At 49.2% G+C, this 18,069-nt stretch overlaps 1 protein-coding gene across 2 annotated transcripts in view; it reads right to left on the bottom strand.

Annotated features, from left to right (window-relative positions):
• Positions 1-17,282, bottom strand: part of FAM20A (FAM20A golgi associated secretory pathway pseudokinase) — a 45,008-nt gene extending 27,726 nt beyond the window's left edge. The window contains exon 1 of one of the 2 annotated variants that reach the window (XM_035104056.2): positions 16,924-17,282. In XM_035104056.2, coding sequence (XP_034959947.1) covers positions 16,924-17,282 — 359 coding nt within the window. Of the gene's footprint in view, positions 1-15,705; positions 16,897-16,923 lie in introns of those variants that run through there. The other variant, XM_060271967.1, reaches the window with a different exon arrangement.
• Positions 17,283-18,069: the final 787 nt, after the last annotated feature.

The raw sequence follows: 18,069 nt of genomic DNA, 5'->3' as shown, positions 1-18,069 counted from the left end.
AGCGGTGGTGGTGGTGGTGGGCTGGGCTGGTGTGCTGGGCTCCGTTACCCTCTGCACCCTGTCCCCCTGGCGCCTGCCTGATCCCGGGCACCTGCAAACCACGCTACGCTGCTGCATTAAAGGTAAAGGTAAAGGGACCCCTGACCATTAGGTCAAGTCGTGACCGACTCTGGGATTGCAGCGCTCATCTCGCGTTATTGGCCAAGGGAGCTGGCGTACAGCTTCCAAGTCATGTGGCCAGCATGACAAAGCCGCTTCTAGTGAACCAGAGCAGCACACGGAAATGACGTTTACCTTCCCGCTGTAGCGGTACCTATTAAGGGGTGATATGATAGCCATGTTCAAATATATAAAAGGATGTCACATAGAGGAGGGTGAAAGGTTGTTTTCTGCTGCTTCAGAGAAGCGGACACGGAGCAATGGATTCAAACTACAAGAAAGAAGATTCCACCTAAACATTAGGAAGAACTTCATGACAGTAAGAGCTGTTCAACAGTGGAATTTGCTGCCAAGAAGTGTGGTGGAGTCTCCTTCTTTGGAGGTCTTTCAGCAGAGGCTTGACAGCCATGTGTCAAGAATGCTTTGATGGTGTTTCCTGCTTGGCAGGGGGTTGGACTGGATGGCCCTTGTGGTCTCTTCCAACTCTATGATTCTATGATTCTATTTATCTACTTGCACCTTGATATGCTTTCGAACTGCTAGGTTGGCAGGAGCTGGGACCAAGCAACGGAAGCTCACCCCGTCACAGGGATTTGAACCGCCAATCTTCTGATTAGCAAGCCCAAGCTCTGTGGTTTAACCCACAGTGCCACCTGCGTCCCAACGCTGCTGCATTGGCATTCAGCAACTTGTCCCCAACACTCACCAATATCCAGGGAGCCACTACACTGGAGAGGCATCTACAATCTCCTCTGACCCACTGGTGCGGCCTGGTATCATAGGAACATGAGAGGAACCTGCTGGATCAGGCCAATGGCCCACCCAGGAGAACCTCAACCTTGCTTCCACCCTGCCTTATCCCTGTCCAAGTAAGTTGCAGCGAGACTGATGTCAAGAGGGTGCCTCTTCTCCACCAAACTGGCTGCTACTGCATCTAACTCGCTGTTGCTTGCACTGAATTGGCAGCAGGTCTGCAGGATTCTTTCCCCGTTCTTTCTGGGGATTTCAGGCATCAAACCTGGAACCATCAGCATGCAAAGCAGATATTCTCACACTGAGCTACGGCGACACCCCAAGTTCTGGCTCATCCTTTGACTTTCTACCTGTCTCGTGGATTTACAGGACCTCGCATGCCATCTTAGTCGCCCTAATGAATCATGAAGTGTAGAGGATTTAGCACACAAAGAATTCTCCGTTCGGAAAATGTCCTCGCTCCCCTCTGTTTCATTTGCATTTGGGCACTAAGGGAGAGACAAATTTAGTGTTAGCACAGTCTGAGAAGGTGCTCAGAATGGTCCCTGTGTTTACGAGTGCCATATATTGCGTTCCAAAGCGGCTGGAGAATAATCAATACCCTCTCCCCAAAAGAATGAGAGGAAACGCTAAGTCACGCAAGGGCAAACAGCTTGCCCAGACAGCACAGGAACGACCCAGGCAGTAAATAAGTGAAGTTAACAAAATAAAAAGCAAGTAGCAAAGATAAGCCGGAAAAGAGATGGAAAATGGTCACACAAAAACCTCCACAAGGTTCTGTTTCCCAGGATGGATGGAATGAGAGACACTGTGAGTGGAATTCAATGCTTCCCATCTTTCTGTCTGCACAAGGATTCCAACTTGTCAGACAGAATTATTCCCCCCGCCCCGTTCCTCCACCTTCCTGTACACTGTTTTAGGGGTCCTTCCAACTCCACAGGGTCCATTTCTGGACACACACAGGAGGAGCAAAGCCCCATTGTGCAATCAAAAGCCCTTGCACAGGGCTTGAGCTGACAGAACTTGTTAGGCAAATCTCACTCCCAGGGTGGTATTCAACCAAGTTTTACTTAGCCATGTTAATTGATTTCAGTGGGTCTGCTTTGAGGCTTGTGCCCTGGGGAGGTCACTTCAGTGCTGCTAATGCAATGGTTTGACTTTACCCCTGGAGGCACACTCCATTGTCTCTTGAGACAGATAGATGTCAACAACCAAGTTTCATTGCACATCTAAGAACTAGCTTTGTTAAAAGTGTTCTCTCTCTCTCTCTTTTGGGGCTGTAGGATGCTATCACATCTGATCCAATTCCACTGAAGGGACCCTCTGTGCCACTTGGTTTAGCAACTTCTGCTTCCGTTTTGGAATTTCCATGTGTGCCCCGTATGTTGCCCAACTTCCAAAACTGTAAACTCTGATGGCCAAGCAGTGCATTTTGAAGAACTAGAACAGCAAAACATTACTGTGAGAGAAAGGTCTGGAATTCAGACAACTCTAGCACCACCTAACTCATGAGCATCTCTTGTAGTATTGCTGGTGTCTTCCACAGTTCACCACACAATGGCCGAGCTTGGAGCTTCTACTTTTGGGGAGGAGACACAAGCCCTGGGTTCCTATGTGGCCCAATTACCATTGCACAGACCAGATCAGGTGTTCACCTAAAGCCCAGGGGCGCCTTACCCATTGAGGCTGGTGGCACAGGGTCCCAGGGCACCATGTTCTGAAGGGCGCCAGGGAAGAGGCGGAGGCAAGACGCAGTGCCTCCTGGCATCAGCTCGCTGCCCTCGCCCGCCTCGACCATGTCATGCCAAAGCAGCGCCACACCCGGAGCCTCCGTCTGCTGTGGCCAGTGCGGCACGAAGCGTCCAGCTGAGCCGGGAGGCAGTGCGTCCAGCCTCTGCCGCTTCCCTGCTGGAGTAGCCGCCCTCCAGCCACTGCCGGCCTCCCTAAAAAAAGGTGTACAACTCTGGGAAAGGGGGGCACCAGAGGGAGCTTTGCACCACAGCGCAGGATATGCTTAAGACGGCCCTGTGTATACATCAATTGTAGAAGCGCATCCTACTCAAGTAATCCAACTGCCTTTCCAAAAAATGTGTGGATGCAGCCTGTGGGCAGTGTATATGTTATGTACTGAGCTGAATCCTAGAACAATAGGATTCAGAATCAGCGGGAGCTACCCAATCCAACTCCAGGTGGAAGTGAATCCGCAACCTGATTGGCCTGCTGGAGCAGCCAATCAGGCGGCTGGCAGAAGTGAATCTGCTACCTGATTGGCCTGTAGGAGCAGCCAATCAGGCTGCAGGCAAAAGTCAATCCACAATATAATTGGCCCACAGGTGTAGCCCTGAAGTAGCCAATCACGCAAGGCCCATTGTGTAAATAATGTATATAAGCAGATGGTTTTGGGAAAAGAGCCATTCGTCTTCTCTTATCCTCCTTGATGACTATGAGCTGAATAAAGAGCATGAAATTCACTCTTGACTCCGAGTATATTTCACTGGCGACGAAGGTGGGATCCTGCTGAGCTGACCGCCACCACGCACTGCACCGCAGCACCGCCACCTGCTGCACCGCTGCATCGCACCGTGCATCCAGGCTTCAGCTCCAGGACCCAAGGAACCCAGAATGGCAACCGACAGCAGCTTCTCGCCATTCAAACCAGCATCAGGAGACTGGGAAGGGTACGCCGCCCGTTTCAACTTCCTCCTGCAAGCGAAAGAAGTCACCAACGACGCCATGAAGAGGGCGACATTCTTCAGCGTCTGTGGAGAGGAGACGTTTGAAATCGCCCGGGCTCTCCTTGCACCTAGAGATGTCGCTACCGTCTCTTACAAAACAATAATGGAACGGCTGAAGGAGCACTTCTCACCACAGCCCTCGGTGGTAGCTTGCCGAAATGCCTTCTACGCAAAACGGCAAGCCCCGGGGGAAACCATAACTGGGTTTGTGACCTCCCTCCGCCAAGCCGCCCGGTTATGCAACTTCTCAGAATTGGAGAACATGCTTCGTGACCGCCTCGTCGGTGGCCTGAGGGACGAGATGTTGCAACGACGCCTCTACGCCAAAAAAGACCTCACGTTCCAGATTGCTCTGGAGGAAGCCCTGGCAACCGAAGCCGCCGAGAGGTCAACGCAAGAGGCACGACCGGCCCCGCCATCCCAACCGAGGGTCTACCACGAAGACCTCACCGACGAATCCGAATCTGACAGGGAGGAAGTACACCGAGTACAGCGGCGCACTCAAGCAGCACACACACCACAGCAGCCTCGACGAGAAGGAGGGAACTGTGCAAGCTGCGGGGAGAACCACGAGAGGAGGACCTGTCGTTTCCGTAACGCAGAGTGCAGGCAGTGCAGAAAATTGGGACACATCGCCCGGGTGTGTCAGGCTCGACTCACCCGTCGACAAGCATCAGATGACCGACCCAGGAGCCCCAGGTCACACGGCACCATGCACCAAGGCAACTCAACGGAGATCACGGACTACCAGGTATTCCAGTTGCCCCATCCCAGCACAGAGAAAATTTATATAGAGGTACAGATAGAGGGAGCCCCATGCCGCATGGAGCTGGACACGGGTTCAACTCTATCCATAATCTCGGCCCGAACATTAAGGGAACTGTGCCCTAATGGGGGTCCCAAACTAAGGCCGGCCCCATTCACCCTCCGGGACTTCCAGAAACGTAAGGTCCCTACTATGGGGGTGGGGACCTTCAGGGTGCAATATCGAGGGCGAAAGCAACAATTGGACTTGCTGGTAGTTAAGGGCCCCTACGTTAGCTTACTGGGACTGGCATGGTTTGGACCTCTGGGGCTAGCCGTTACCGGGGTGAACCGCACTAGCTTACAAGTGGACGTGGACGCCATATGCAAAGAGTTTCCAGGGGTTTTCGATGGGGCATTGGGACGATATACAGGACCCCCCATTGCCCTACAGCTAGACCCTGCTGTACGACCCATCAGGCACAAGGCCCGCCGGGTCCCGTTTGCCCTGAAACCCCGCATAGACGAGGAATTGGACCGGCTCGTGGAGCAAGGAGTGCTGGAGCCGGTGCCCAACGCCCCCTGGGAAACTCCAATTGTCACACCCGTCAAGCCTAACGGTTCGGTCCGCATCTGTGCAGACTACAAATGCACCATAAACAAGGCTCTCACGGCCCATGCATACCCAGTGCCAGTGGTCAGCCATGTCCTCGCCACCCTGGCTGGGTCAAAAATCTTTGGCAAACTGGACTTGGCCCAAGCGTATCAACAGTTGCCTGTGGACGAAGCCACAGCAGAGGCTCAGACGATTGTGACGCACAGAGGGGCATTCAGAGTAAAGCGGCTGCAATTTGGCGTTAGCGTGGCACCAGGCATATTCCAGAATCTAATGGACTCTCTCCTTAAAGGGATTCCTGGTGTCACCCCCTTCTTCGATGATGTACTGATCGCCGGGCCCACACCAGAGGAATTTGAGGACCGCCTCCGCTCCGTCCTGCACCGTTTCCAGACGGCGGGCCTCAAGGTGAAGCGGGAAAAGTGTTTACTGGGAGTGCCGCAGGTGGACTTTCTGGGATTTAAGGTGGACGCAGAAGGGGTCCATCCAACCGGTGACAAGGTACGGGCCATTTGTGAGGCCCCAGCGCCCAAGAGCAAGCCCGAACTTCAGTCATTCTTGGGACTATTGAACTTTTACCATGCCTTCCTTCCCCATAAGGCAGCGGTAGCGGAGCCCCTACACAGACTCCTAGATAAAAGGGCCCCTTGGGTGTGGGGCCAGCGACAAAGGGCCGCATTCCAGGCAGTCAAGGACTTGCTCGTCTCGAACTCGGTCTTAGCACACTTCGACGAGAGGCTGCCAGTGGTGCTGGCATGCGACGCCTCTCCCTATGGCATCGGCGCTGTCCTGGGACACCAACTCCCGGATGGAAGAGAGGTGCCGGTGGCATACTTCTCCTGAGTATATTTCAGTATACATGTGTAGGAGTTGGATTGTGCAATAGTCAAAGGTAAACACAAGCTAGATATTAATTCCCGCACCTCTCACTGTGTATATTGACTCTACACACCTGAAGCCTTGAGAACTGGCTCTCTGACTTAGCTGTTTGTTATGCTGCTGTCAATTTGGTTTTGGTCTTCTGTTTATGCTAGCAGTTGCCCTGTGAAGATACGACTTTGCCTAGCAGCAACCTCCACGAGCTCAGAGGGCATCGATGCCCACCTTGAGGAGTGGGAAGAACAAGGGCCTATTCACCTTTGGGAAGAGGCCAAAACTCAGTGGTAGAGCTCACACTTTGCATCGAGAAGGTCCCGGGTTTAATAATCCTTGTCATCTCAGCAGAAGCAGATGCAGCAGGAGGAAAGGGAAGAAGGGAGCAGGTGATTGTAAAGATTTTTGTTGGAGCCCCTAGTTAGCAGATAATATTGGGTTACAGACAAATAGTCTGACTCGCTACAAAGCAGCTGATTAAGAATCACAGGATTCAATGAATGAATCCCATTAGCAGAATCCCTGTGCAAGATCTTCCAGTTGTTCAACTGGGCTTCCCCCTATGCACCTCCCCTCCAATGACTCTTGGGGTGCCTGGGCAGCACAGGGAGGGAGGAGAGAGGGGATTGCTCCATCTGCAATGCTTGTGCTGATGGGAAGCTCACCATTGTACATATACCTGTACAAAAAATATATATGCATTTAAAACCCAAGAACACCACAATTCGCAGATGGTTCAGGACTCATACTACCTGAATGTGCCGCCCGATCTCGTCTGATCTTGGAAGCTAAGCAGGGTCAGGTCTGGTTAGTACTTGGAAGGGAGACCGCCTGGGAACACTGGATGCCATAGCCTTTTGCTTCATTTGGTTGGAACATGGTGCTGATAACACCAAGGTTGCAGGTTTGATATCCATATGGGACCACTGCATATTCCTACATTGCAGGGAGTTGGACTAGATCAGGCACCCCCAAACTTCGGCCCTCCAAATGTTTTGGACTACAATTCCCATCATCCCTGACCACTGGTCCTCTTAGGTAGGGATCATGGGAGTTGTAGGCCAAAACATCTGGAGGGCCGCAGTTTGGAGATGCCTAGACTAGATGATCCTCATGGTCCCTTCCAGCTCTACAGTTCTATGCATCTATATACAATTTACACCCAGCTCTCTATTAATTCTGACCCTTGCACATTCAGAGATCTGCTATAACAGCTCCGTGCTCACCTACTAGCCTCTGCAGCTATCTTTGGTACGGCCATTTAATAGCATAACATCTTGGCTTACATTAGTTCTTCTGCAAATTCTAAATCAATATCCATTTGCAGGCACACCAGCATAACCTCACGCTGCTTAAACACTTGCTACTTAGCTGGCCTCGAACATTTCACTGGCTCTTACTGTGATTAAGTGCAGCGTTGTCCATGCCTTCAGCACCTTGCCCGATGAACCATGTGCAAACGGCAGAATGACATGAAAATGAAAACACTTCCGCTGGTATAGGCTATTAGTTTCATTTATTTTAGGGCCATTTGATCATTGCCATTTGCTTCCACATCATCCAGGAAAAGCCGCTCTGCATTTTAGGACAAAATGTCGAATTTGCAGTATTCGGAACTGCAGGATTGCAAAGGGAGAAGAAGGGCAAGGCTTCTCTCTCTTTAATAAAGGTCCAGCAGGGGGAATTTCAGCCAGTGCAACTTCTCCCAGCCTCACCTGACAAGCTGCATCAGCCAAAAATCCCATGACAGGGCTGCTGATGTATCCAAGGCTCCTTTTCCCAACTGCGCTTCTGCTCCACGCAGACGGAAAAGATCCCCTTGCAAATCAAAGATGATGGTAAGTACTGAAGATAGTTTGAACCTCAGAACATTTGTACCGTTACAAAAGTTGGGTGCCACCCCCACTCTCTGCTGAGCAATAGCAAGATCCCAGGGAATTCCAGACACTCACCCAGGGTTGAGACACAGCGGAGACCATCGTAGTATTAAGAAATATGGTTTATTCACCTATTTACACCTTCATGGTGGGAGTCCAGAGCTTACAGCACTTTCATTTCAAGAGGGGCTCGTCCCCCACAGCAATGCAGCCACGGAGTTCAAGGCATCTCCCACAGCCTGCCTTCAGCCAGCCGGGCTTCCGGGTTCAGCGCCAGCGCTGATCGGCGGGGTTTCGTCTCGTCTCCGAGACGGCCCGTCCCTGCTAGGAGTGGGGAGGGCAGCGAGAGCGACGCTGCGCCCCTTAGAACCTCGGGAAGGGCGTCCCGGGGGCAAATTTGCTCGGCACAGCCCCAAACCGGACTCCCCAACCCTTCGGCTAGCTCTAATAAGAGCTCCGGAGCGAGGAGGGTAGAAGTCGCAGGGGCCATTTTGAGCGGCAACGTTATTCTAGCAGGGAGAAGCTTCAAGCCGAAGGCGGAGAGCACTGGATTCTTCCGAAAATAAAACGATTGGAAACAAGACTGTAAGTAACCTCACGATTTGGATTATAAAACAATTTGGATCTGGGAGAGAGGGGAGAAAAGAGGAAGCCACCCCCCCCCCACGGCAACAAAAGAGACAGTAAATAGAAACCCGAAGCCGTAAACAGAAGATTTGCAATTCAAAAGGATCCCTCAAAGGCATCAAAGAGAATCTCCCCTTTGATGCAGGGTGAAAGGGGAGAGAGACTGTGGTTTTGAGTGCCCTGCAGCAAGAGGTAAAGACTAAGAAAAACCTTTCTTTTCCTCGGGAGCCGGCAGCCCAGACAACCCAGTGAGTTGATCAGGATTTATAAGTCAATTTTTATTTCACTTTGTATTTCTGGACTTTGTGGAATTTCTTTTTTGGTTTAAATGTTTGTGAAATGTGAGTTCGAACTTTATTGTTAATAAGACTTGAAGAATGCAGCCAGTTTGTTAAAATGGAGTCGAGAAAATAAACTGTGATCATATTCCACCCCACGTGACAAGTTTTGACCTTGGCAGGATTGAACTATGTCAACAAAAAAGTGTTCCCCTGAGTTCCAGCGGTCTGTTTTGACCTTAATGTGGGAAACAAGAATAGAACTATGTCAAGAGGAGACACGACGGCAAGAGTTACAGCAACAATTTCAGATGGTGATGGCAGAATATGATTTTTTAGAAGATGAAGCTTTTGACACTGAAAAAGATGAATGTGAGAATGACAATGATGGTGATTGTGATTTGGAAGGAAAAGATGAAGATGAGGACTGTGATGATTCAACACAAAATGAAGCACACCACGAAAAAAATGATGACTTTACTCTACAAAAAGTTGGATGGAGTGCCCTGCCTTTGAGGGGGGCACGATTGGTATTATTGGAACTCCAGAACGCCCACAGGGAAGAAGGAAAAAATATGCAGAGAAGAGAAGAAATTCAGGGGTCCTGTATGGTGGCCTGGATGGCAAAAGACTGTAAACAGGGGGTGGGGTGAAGGGAAAGTGATGTTGTGATTATAAGGATGGATTAACAGGTTTATAACTGGTCTGCTGATTATGGAATTTGCTGGATTGGGGGGGGTGGAGCCGGTAATCGGGGATGTAAGGTTAAATTGAGAATAGTTATAGTTTTAAAAGTGAATGGATTTTGGAAAAATGTGAAAATATGAAGGCTTATAGAGGGAGTAAAAATTAGGCACGGGAAGATAAAATGGGAGTTTGATTTTTCAGTGATTTGAATATTAGATGAAAATGTTAACAATTGATTTATAAGTTGTATAAGATACAAAGGTGTATTTTTATAAAGTAAGAAACTGTTGCAGATGATAAAAAAGGGATGAAAACCGGGGAAGGGGGGGGAGGGGAAGCCCACAAAATATGGTTTTACAATTATGAATATAAGAAAATTTTTTCTGTTTTGTATTGTTTTTTTCTCTTTTTTTGCCCTTTCTTTTTTCTCTTTTTTCCTATTTCTATTTTTCTCTTTTTTTGGTATGACAATAGATGGTTGGATGGATGGCCTCCTGCGTACTGCCCTGGTTTGCTGGAGCTCCCTGGTGGCAGGGGGGGGGGCTTTGGGGTCAGGGGAGGAGGACAGAAATCCAAGCATAAAATGGACCATCTCTGACTGTTCACATACATGGGATACTTCTGTGGCAGGGGAGGACCCATGTGGGTGGGTAGGAAGGAGGTGGAAAAGGTATTTATGTATGTACCTTTTTTTTTTGTATTTTGTAAAATTAATAAAAAGTATGTTTTAAAAAAAAAAGCCTGCCTTCAGCCAGCCTGCCCAACATGGACCTCACTCTTCTTTCTTCCCAGAACACCCTGCCAAAACCTCTCTTTTCCTGTCACCCCACACCCAGTTACCATGACAACCTCCCAAACCCCTATTCTCAGGCACGGGGTAGAAGACAGTTCTCTCACATTGCCAACGGCTCTCAATGGCCCTGAATTGTTTCTTAATGGCCCTAGCTTGGTCAGGTCCTTTTGCATAGGCTAGCCCAGAAATTCCTCTGCAGCTTGTATTCACCTCCCAAATAATCAAAACCCTACCATTTATTAATTACGGTACTAGAGTTTAGGGGGGACCCCCCACAAATTTACAACATTATGTTAGATATGGAGCCAATTCCTCACCCAGCCTTTTATAATTTGCATTTTGGAATTCTTGACATCTCCCTGGTTCTTTTATTTAGTTCAGGGATAGGGAACCTTTAGTCTGCCAGGTACTGTTGGACGGTAAGTCGCATCCTCCCTGACCATCGGCCAGAGAGCTGGAGTCCAACAATATCTGTAGCGGCGGAAACCTCTGTGCATTTAACTGTTATGCGACAGGCAGAAATTCTATAGGCAGACTCCTATGTAACTGCATGGAAGTCTGCACCAAAGTAAACATTGGCTTGTCACACAGATATTAAAGGCAGAAAGTGTCTGTTGGGGAAGAGCAAGGAGGAAGGTGGCAATCCTAAAACAGGCTGCATTTAATATGTCTCTGAAGTCAGGCCAACCATTGCCGAAGGAGGATGTTTGGCTTTTGACCACATACAAGCTAAGTATAAAACAGACACTCTCTAGAAATGAACACATTTCAACGCCTGGTGAAGAAATCGGGATTTTGGAAATAATCCCGGGTCTAATTCAGACCTAAGCAGCCAAGAGACTTCCATTAGTCTAAAAACACAGCGCTGTTTTGTGAGTGTTTTCCCTGGCACAAAAAAAAACCTCTTCCAGTGCACCAGCTTTTATATTATGGACGTGTGTCCATGAGTTTAGAGGCTAAAGACTGCTGCCCCCTTTTTTCTCCGTTGCAAAACAGTGTGAGCTCCTCCATGCTCCAGTTAACACTGGTTCGCTTGGAAAGAACAAGATGTCAGTAACTTTCTGACACGGGGACAAGCAATCCATCAACGGCAAGCAATTTCTGTTCACTGCCAGCCAGCGGAGTTTCCACGACACCAACCTAATTGGCTAATTGGGGTGTGTGTGGGGGAAAAGTTTTCTGGGACATTCTCTCCTCCTGCATTCATTTCTTTCCCATGCTCTCCCTTCAGTTTTGTCTCACCTCTCCCAGCTTGCAATCTCCCCTTTGCTTCTCCCACAAAACCTGTCAGAGCTGCTCCAGGCTTCAGCTAGCCCAAACCCTTGCCAACGGGGGACCCCCCTGTTCCTTTGTGAAGCCATAGCTTTCGACAACCTACCCAGAGGCATTTGTAGCAGGAGTCTTTTAAGGCTTTTCTTGCTTGCTGGTGGCATCAAGAAAGTAGGCAAGGGGCAGCCAGTGTACTTCACCAGGTCTCCATAGAGCAGGGGTAGGGAATTTTAGGCCCAGGGGCTGAATGCTGACTGAGAGGGTTTATGTGGATGGGTACATAAAGTAGCTTGCACCACAAAGCTAACTCTTAGTTATGATGATGATTAAATCAATTAATTAATTAATTTTAAATAAAATTTCAATTCAACAACTAGAAAGGTTGTTTTCTGCTGCTCCAGGGAAGCGGACACGGAGCAATGGATTCAAACTACAAGAAAGAAGATTCCACCTAAACATTAGGAAGAACTTCCTGACAGTAAGAGCTGTTCGGCAGTAGAATTTGCTGCCAAGGAGTGTGGTGGAGTCTCCTTCTTTGGAGGTCTTTAAGTAGAGGCTTGACAGCCATCTGTCAGGAATGCTTTGATGGTGTTTCCTGCTTAGCAGGGGGTTGGACTGGATGGCCCTTGTGGTCTCTTCCAACTCTATGATTCTATGATTCTAACTAGGTAAATTAATCACCCTTGATTTATTAATTACCTGCCCTTGCCTTTCTTTTAGGAATTCTAGGTGCCGAAATCCCAAGGGAGCAGAAAAGACTATTTATGTATGTGACCACAGCTGCACAGATGTTATTGACCCAGAGATGGAAAGAAGATAAAGTCCCTACCAGAGAAGAATAGCAGATGAAGTTGATGGGTTATGTTGAAATGGCTAAAATGACCGGAAGAATCAGAAACCAGGGAGACCAAAAATTTAATAAAGAATGGGGAACATTTATATAATTTATCTTAAAAACCATTGTAAACAGCTAAAATCGTCCATAGGATTGGAGTAACATTTGCAGTTTCATGGTGAATTTTGGACATAATGGAGATGTAAAAGGTTTGGATTATTATCATAAAAAATGCAGGAGGAAATGATTAACAATAGTACCCACAAAGGGGAAGAGGGAAGTCCAGGAGATTCTTTGGAATCTTGTTTTTATGTTTTATGTTGGATACATGATTGTAAAACTTTAATGTGAAAAAAACCAAATAAATAAATTAGAATAATAATAATAATAGTAAATATTAATTACCTGCCCCTTCACCCTAAGATGTTAAACAGTACAGGGGACAAAATGCAGGACATCCCAGGACAACTCCTGTGGTGCTAAGCGGTAGCCACCCATAACGACTTTCCGGAAATGGCCCCAGAAGTAGGAGCAGATTCAAGGTAGGAGAGTGACTTCAATCCCCCCACTTGCCTGAGACTCTCCAGAAGGATACCATGGGCAACAGTATCGAAAGCCGCTGAGAGATCAAGGAGAACAAGCAAAGATATACCCCCCCTACCCCCAACATCAATCTCTCAACCAGTGGGCAAGCCAGTTTCAGTGCCATAGGCGCCAACTTTGTGGGGCCCTGGTTCCCTCAGCCCAGCCCAATAAAATATTCAGGGGATCCACCCCACCCCCATATTTTCTGCAAGTTGGTGCCTCCCTCTTTCCCTCCCTAAGCAGCTATTTCTCCCCCAGCTGGGCGCTGTCCTCTTTTCCCAGCTTGCCTCCTGGCTTTCAGTGCCATTTCCAGTGGGGCAGATGGGGAGAAGCAGGCTGCTGGTAGGAGAGGCAAATGGGTGGCAGGTGGGGATGGGAGCTGAGCGGGCAGAAACATCTTGCACACCGGCAGTAGGAAGCATTCCTGATGGCATCCCGGCACGGGAGTGACTGCGCACAGAGGACAGCAGTGGTTTCTGCTGGAGAATTTTCAGGACAGTAGTACAAACAGAAGAAGAAGAGGAGGAGTTTGGATTTGATATCCCGCTTTATTACTACCCTAAGGAGTCTCCAAGTGGCTAACATTCTCCTTTCCCTTCCTCCCCCACAACAAACACTCTGTGAGGTGAGTGAGGCTGAGAGACTTCAAAGAAGTGTGACTAGCTCAAGGTCACCCAGCATCTGCATGTGGCGGAGCGGGGAATCGAACCTGGTTCACCAGATTACGAGACTACCGCTCTTAACCACTACACCACACTGGCATACACAAACAGGTGCGTGCATGCATTGAGAATAGTGTTGCTAAGTGGCCGGGGCAATACTGAATTATGTTTTACTCGGGGAAGACCCACTCAGTGACTAAGTCAGGTTCATTCATTGCAATGGGTCTACTCTGAGTAAAACCTAGTTGAATACCACCCCAGGTACTGTCTTCGCCCCCATTCTCCACATTAAAATCTCTCTCGCACACCCAAGCTGCTATTTGCACCATTAGGAAAAAACATATTGCTCTCCCACCATCACCGCCGCTGTTATTTGCAAAAGTTTCAAGAGACCAAAGAGCTGTGCTTGCATCATGCTTTCTTTTGATCTAAGGTGACAGGCTTATTTATCTCTCTAGTCACGTTTCAGTGGTTCAAAGAGAAATACAGTTGTCCCATTGAACCAAAACAAGGTCACACACTCTTATTATGCTCCTTCGAGCTCAGACCAGTTCTTGTTCTTACATTATTACTTTGTTTTCCTTTGCTGGTGACACGTAAGCTGTACTGATTAGGCACTAAGCACAAAATAGACACGGTGGCAGATTTGTGATAAAGATTTTTGGCTCTGGCGCCAAGGCTTTCAGCTGAACTTTTTCCTGCAGGATAGAAGTGGCCCTGTTATAAGTTTAAAGACTAAACAAAGCTCAATCGCAGCATTTAGAAAAGGCACGGTTGCTCAACGCACTCCCCAATTATTATTTTTGTACAGTGTGCATTTTAAAAGACTAAGGCTGCAGTTTTCAGCAACTTTACCTGGCCGTACGTGCCAAAGCAATCAGCATGCCTTACTTCCAAGTAACAGTGAATAAGACTGAAACGTAAAAAAAAAAGCAGCCATTTCTCCCCCTTCGTTTATGAACCGTGATCAAATACTGCATGAAATCTGGGATAAGGGAAGAATTCGTGGGAAGCATGGAGGAGAGAATGGGTAGGGGAAAGTTTTCCTCCCTCTTGCAATAACACTAGAACTCAAGAACATCTAATGAAACTGAATGCGGAAAGATTAAAGGAAGTAAAAGGAAGGAACTACACGGCACACAGTTAAATTATGGAATTTGCAGGGATGGTTATCAACTTGGATGGCTTTTAAAGAGGACTGGACAAATTCCCGGAGGGGATGGCTATCAATGGCTACTAGGCATGATGGTTAAACTCTGCCTCCACCGTCAGAGTTCTGGTTGGCTGCTGTGGGAATAGGATGCTGGACTAGATGGGCCAGGGGCCTGATCCAGCGGGCTCCAATTAGGTTCTGACATTTAGTTTACAAACTGTGACCTCCTGGTCAAGTACTGCATGAAATATTTGAGGAAGGGAGAATTCACATAAAACAAACTTCAAACTGTGCCTTACCCTAGATAATCAGCTGTAATCAAATATACAAAGAGCTACCAAATATGACAGCTGTGGCGTTCGATGAATTAATTTGATGGGAAGAGCCATAGCTGAGCGGTGGTGCAAATCATTTGCAATGAGCAAGGATCGAGGTTCCCTCAGTTAGGACTGCACCCCCCCTTCCTTCTCCCTTTAGTGTTTATTTCTTAACTACACTTTATGCTAATGAACACATGTTGGCTCTTTTATTTTTGCATTTTCTATTTTGCATAAACAAATGAATTAAATAGGTAAACATATAATCCCTTCTGACTTCCCCTCCCAATTGTGGATCTCAATGTAACGGTTTCCCCCTCTGCATCTGTATCATAGCTTGATTTTTTATAAATCCTTCGTCAATCCATAGTTCAATTTTTTTACTACAAGTTTTCTGTCAATCCTACCAATGTATGTAGTCGTTTAACACGTTGACTCTGTCATAACCTCTTGCAAGGAGTTAAAGGAGCACAGAAATTGTCACATTTTAAAAGATCATGTTACCAAACTTGCTCTACGTCGGAGGACAGATGTTCTGCGTAGAATCATGGAACATTTTGTGCTATCCAGTTTTAAAAGCAGTTTTCTCCTCTTGCAATTCTGAGCACCCCAAAATATTCCAGCAAGTGGGGTCTTGGGCCTGAGCTACTGGTTTTGATCTACTCCAGTAGTGACTAAGATCCTCATCGCAACCCAGACAAATGACCTCTTAACCTCAGGAACTGAGCCTTGCTTAACTTACTGTTTGGTGAACATGCTCAATGATGCCACATATTATTTCTTCCAGCAGCCAGGGAGAAGCCAGGGCCACCACCCAACTGATGTGCAAGAATCACAATAAGTTGCAGTTTCTGTTCAGTGCGGCTTACTCCAGTAAGTAGCACTTTCAGTCTCATCCCACCAAGAGCATGAGATACAAGAATGTCCAGCTGTAAGGTCAGGGAACCCTGGCATCTGCATTGAGCCCTAAGCTGTGGACACACATGCCACAAATTTAAAGCATATCCCCCAAGAATTTTTGGGAACTGTAGTTTGCCCCCAAACTATCATTCTCAGCACCCTTCACAAACTACAGCTCCCAGGATTCTTTGGTGATAGTAGTGGGAAATACGCTTCAAGTGTACGGTGTTTAACAGAGCAAATCTTAGCATTCTCTCTCTGTCTTTTTTTTTAGTGTGGTGGTAGGGTTGGCAACTGATGAGAAAAAGGCCAACCTGTCTTGTCCCTATACCTTTAACAAGCAACACATTCTGCAGAAAGAAATCAGCAGGTGAAGCATTACATAGCCTGGAGATAAGCAGGATCAGCTGAAAAGGTTATCGGGCTTCAAGACTGACATAGTGGACCTTTATTGCCTGAAACTTTTCTGTTTTTTTTTTTTTTAAAAAAGGAAGAAGCCGGGTTGGGCTATGCAGACCATTAAAGCAATTTCACTCAGAACAAAGAGGCAAAGGGCTAAAGCGGAAGGCTGGAAACTTACAAACTTGGATCCAATGCATGCCTTTGCTGAATTCAGTGGGATTTAGAAGAAACAGAGCTAGTGGAGAAGCAGCAACTCTTGCCCACTGGAGTTATTGGTCTGCTCTCAAGAAGGCCACTTCTTTGTAGCCAGAAGTTGCACATTTTACTCTCAAATAGTAGAACCAAGTTACAAAACACTCACAAAACCCAATCTTCCAGAATTGACATTGCAATGAACTCTCATTCCCCTCACCCACCCCGGCTGAAAGGGCTTTTCCATTTCCCTTTTGAACAACAGGAGCATGTTTCTAGTCCTTATGGTCGAAATTAACACGCGCTGTTTAGGAGTTTGGGGCACTGGTAGGAAAAGAAAGGCGATGGTAACGGGAGAAGGAGCGGCGGCGGCGGCGGCGGCGGGGTCTCCCTGCCCGGGGAAGCCCCCCCACCCCACCCAGCTCTCCTCCGGAGGTCTGCTCCCCGTGCAGCCCGGCTTACGCACCTGTTCCAGCGGGCCACTTTGCGGCGGTAATAGCGCAGCGCCTCCTGCCCGCTGAGCAGCTTCTCGGCCGGTCCCTCGGGGGCGCTGTAGAGCGGGTGCGCGAAGAGCCTCCGCAGCTTGGAGCCGGCGGCCTGGGTGCTGCGCTGCTCCTGCAGCCGCGTCGAGGTCTCGGCGCTGGGGGGCTCGGCGGCAGCGGCGGCGGCGGCTTCTTCGGCGGGGCAGGAGCAGCCCGGCCCGTGCGCTCCGGCGCGGGCCAGGCGGCGGCGCACTTGGGGCCAGAGGTGGAAGTAGAGATCCGCGCTCAGCAACGCCCCGAGCAGCAGCAGGATGAGCAGCCGGTCGCGCCGGAGCCCCAGCATGGCCAGCCCGGCGCTCGCTCGGGGATCGCTGCGCCCCTGAGACGTGGGTGAGGGCACCCCCTTGACGCCTCTTCGGGTGGGGCGAGGGGCTTCCTGGAGACGAGTCCCGAGGGGTGTGGGTGTGTGGCCTCAGGAGACGCCAAGAGCCTGGATCCGGAGCCAGGCCTCTGCCCCGCGGCAGCTGCAGGAGCAGGTGAGGCGGTGGGGAGAGAGCAAGGGTCCCTCTTCTCCAGGAAAGCGGCGAGGCTGCCCCTTCGCCAAAGCGCCTCTCCGGATCTTCCCTGCCCTGCCCAGGCAGGCAGGCAGCGCAGCCTCGGGGAGGATGGAACTGCTCGGGGTGGGGAAGGAGAGGGAGGGAGGGTAGCAGGCACCACAAACCTGACCTACCCCTCTTCTTCCTCCTCCTCCTCCTCCTGCCAGGGAGAGCTTAGCTCAGTGGCAGCAGCTGCTCTGGAGAGGCCAGCAGACCCCCATCCGGACGCAGCCTTGCGCCGCTGCCTCCCTGCATTCTTCGCCAGCCCCGAAACGCCGCCGAAAGATCCTGGGCAAGCCTGAGGCAGTTTCTGGGCACGGAGCAGAAGCGGCGTGCACAGCATCCATCGGGGGGAAGGAAAGCTCTCGTCTCTTGAAGCAGCAGCAGCAGCTCCCAGCCCCTCGGCGGAGAGAGAGGCTTATCCACCTTCGGAGAAGGAAGCCACGCGCGAGGACATTCCTGCGGGGTGGCCAGAAATGATCTAGCGTCGTCGACGGCTGGCGGAAGGTGTAGTCCTGCCTCCCCACCCACCTC

Source organism: Zootoca vivipara, chromosome 2, assembly GCF_963506605.1.
Source record: "Zootoca vivipara chromosome 2, rZooViv1.1, whole genome shotgun sequence".
Taxonomy (NCBI): domain Eukaryota; kingdom Metazoa; phylum Chordata; class Lepidosauria; order Squamata; family Lacertidae; genus Zootoca; species Zootoca vivipara.
Note: the sequence above shows the minus strand (reverse complement) of the source record. Positions and strands in the feature narration are given on the sequence as shown.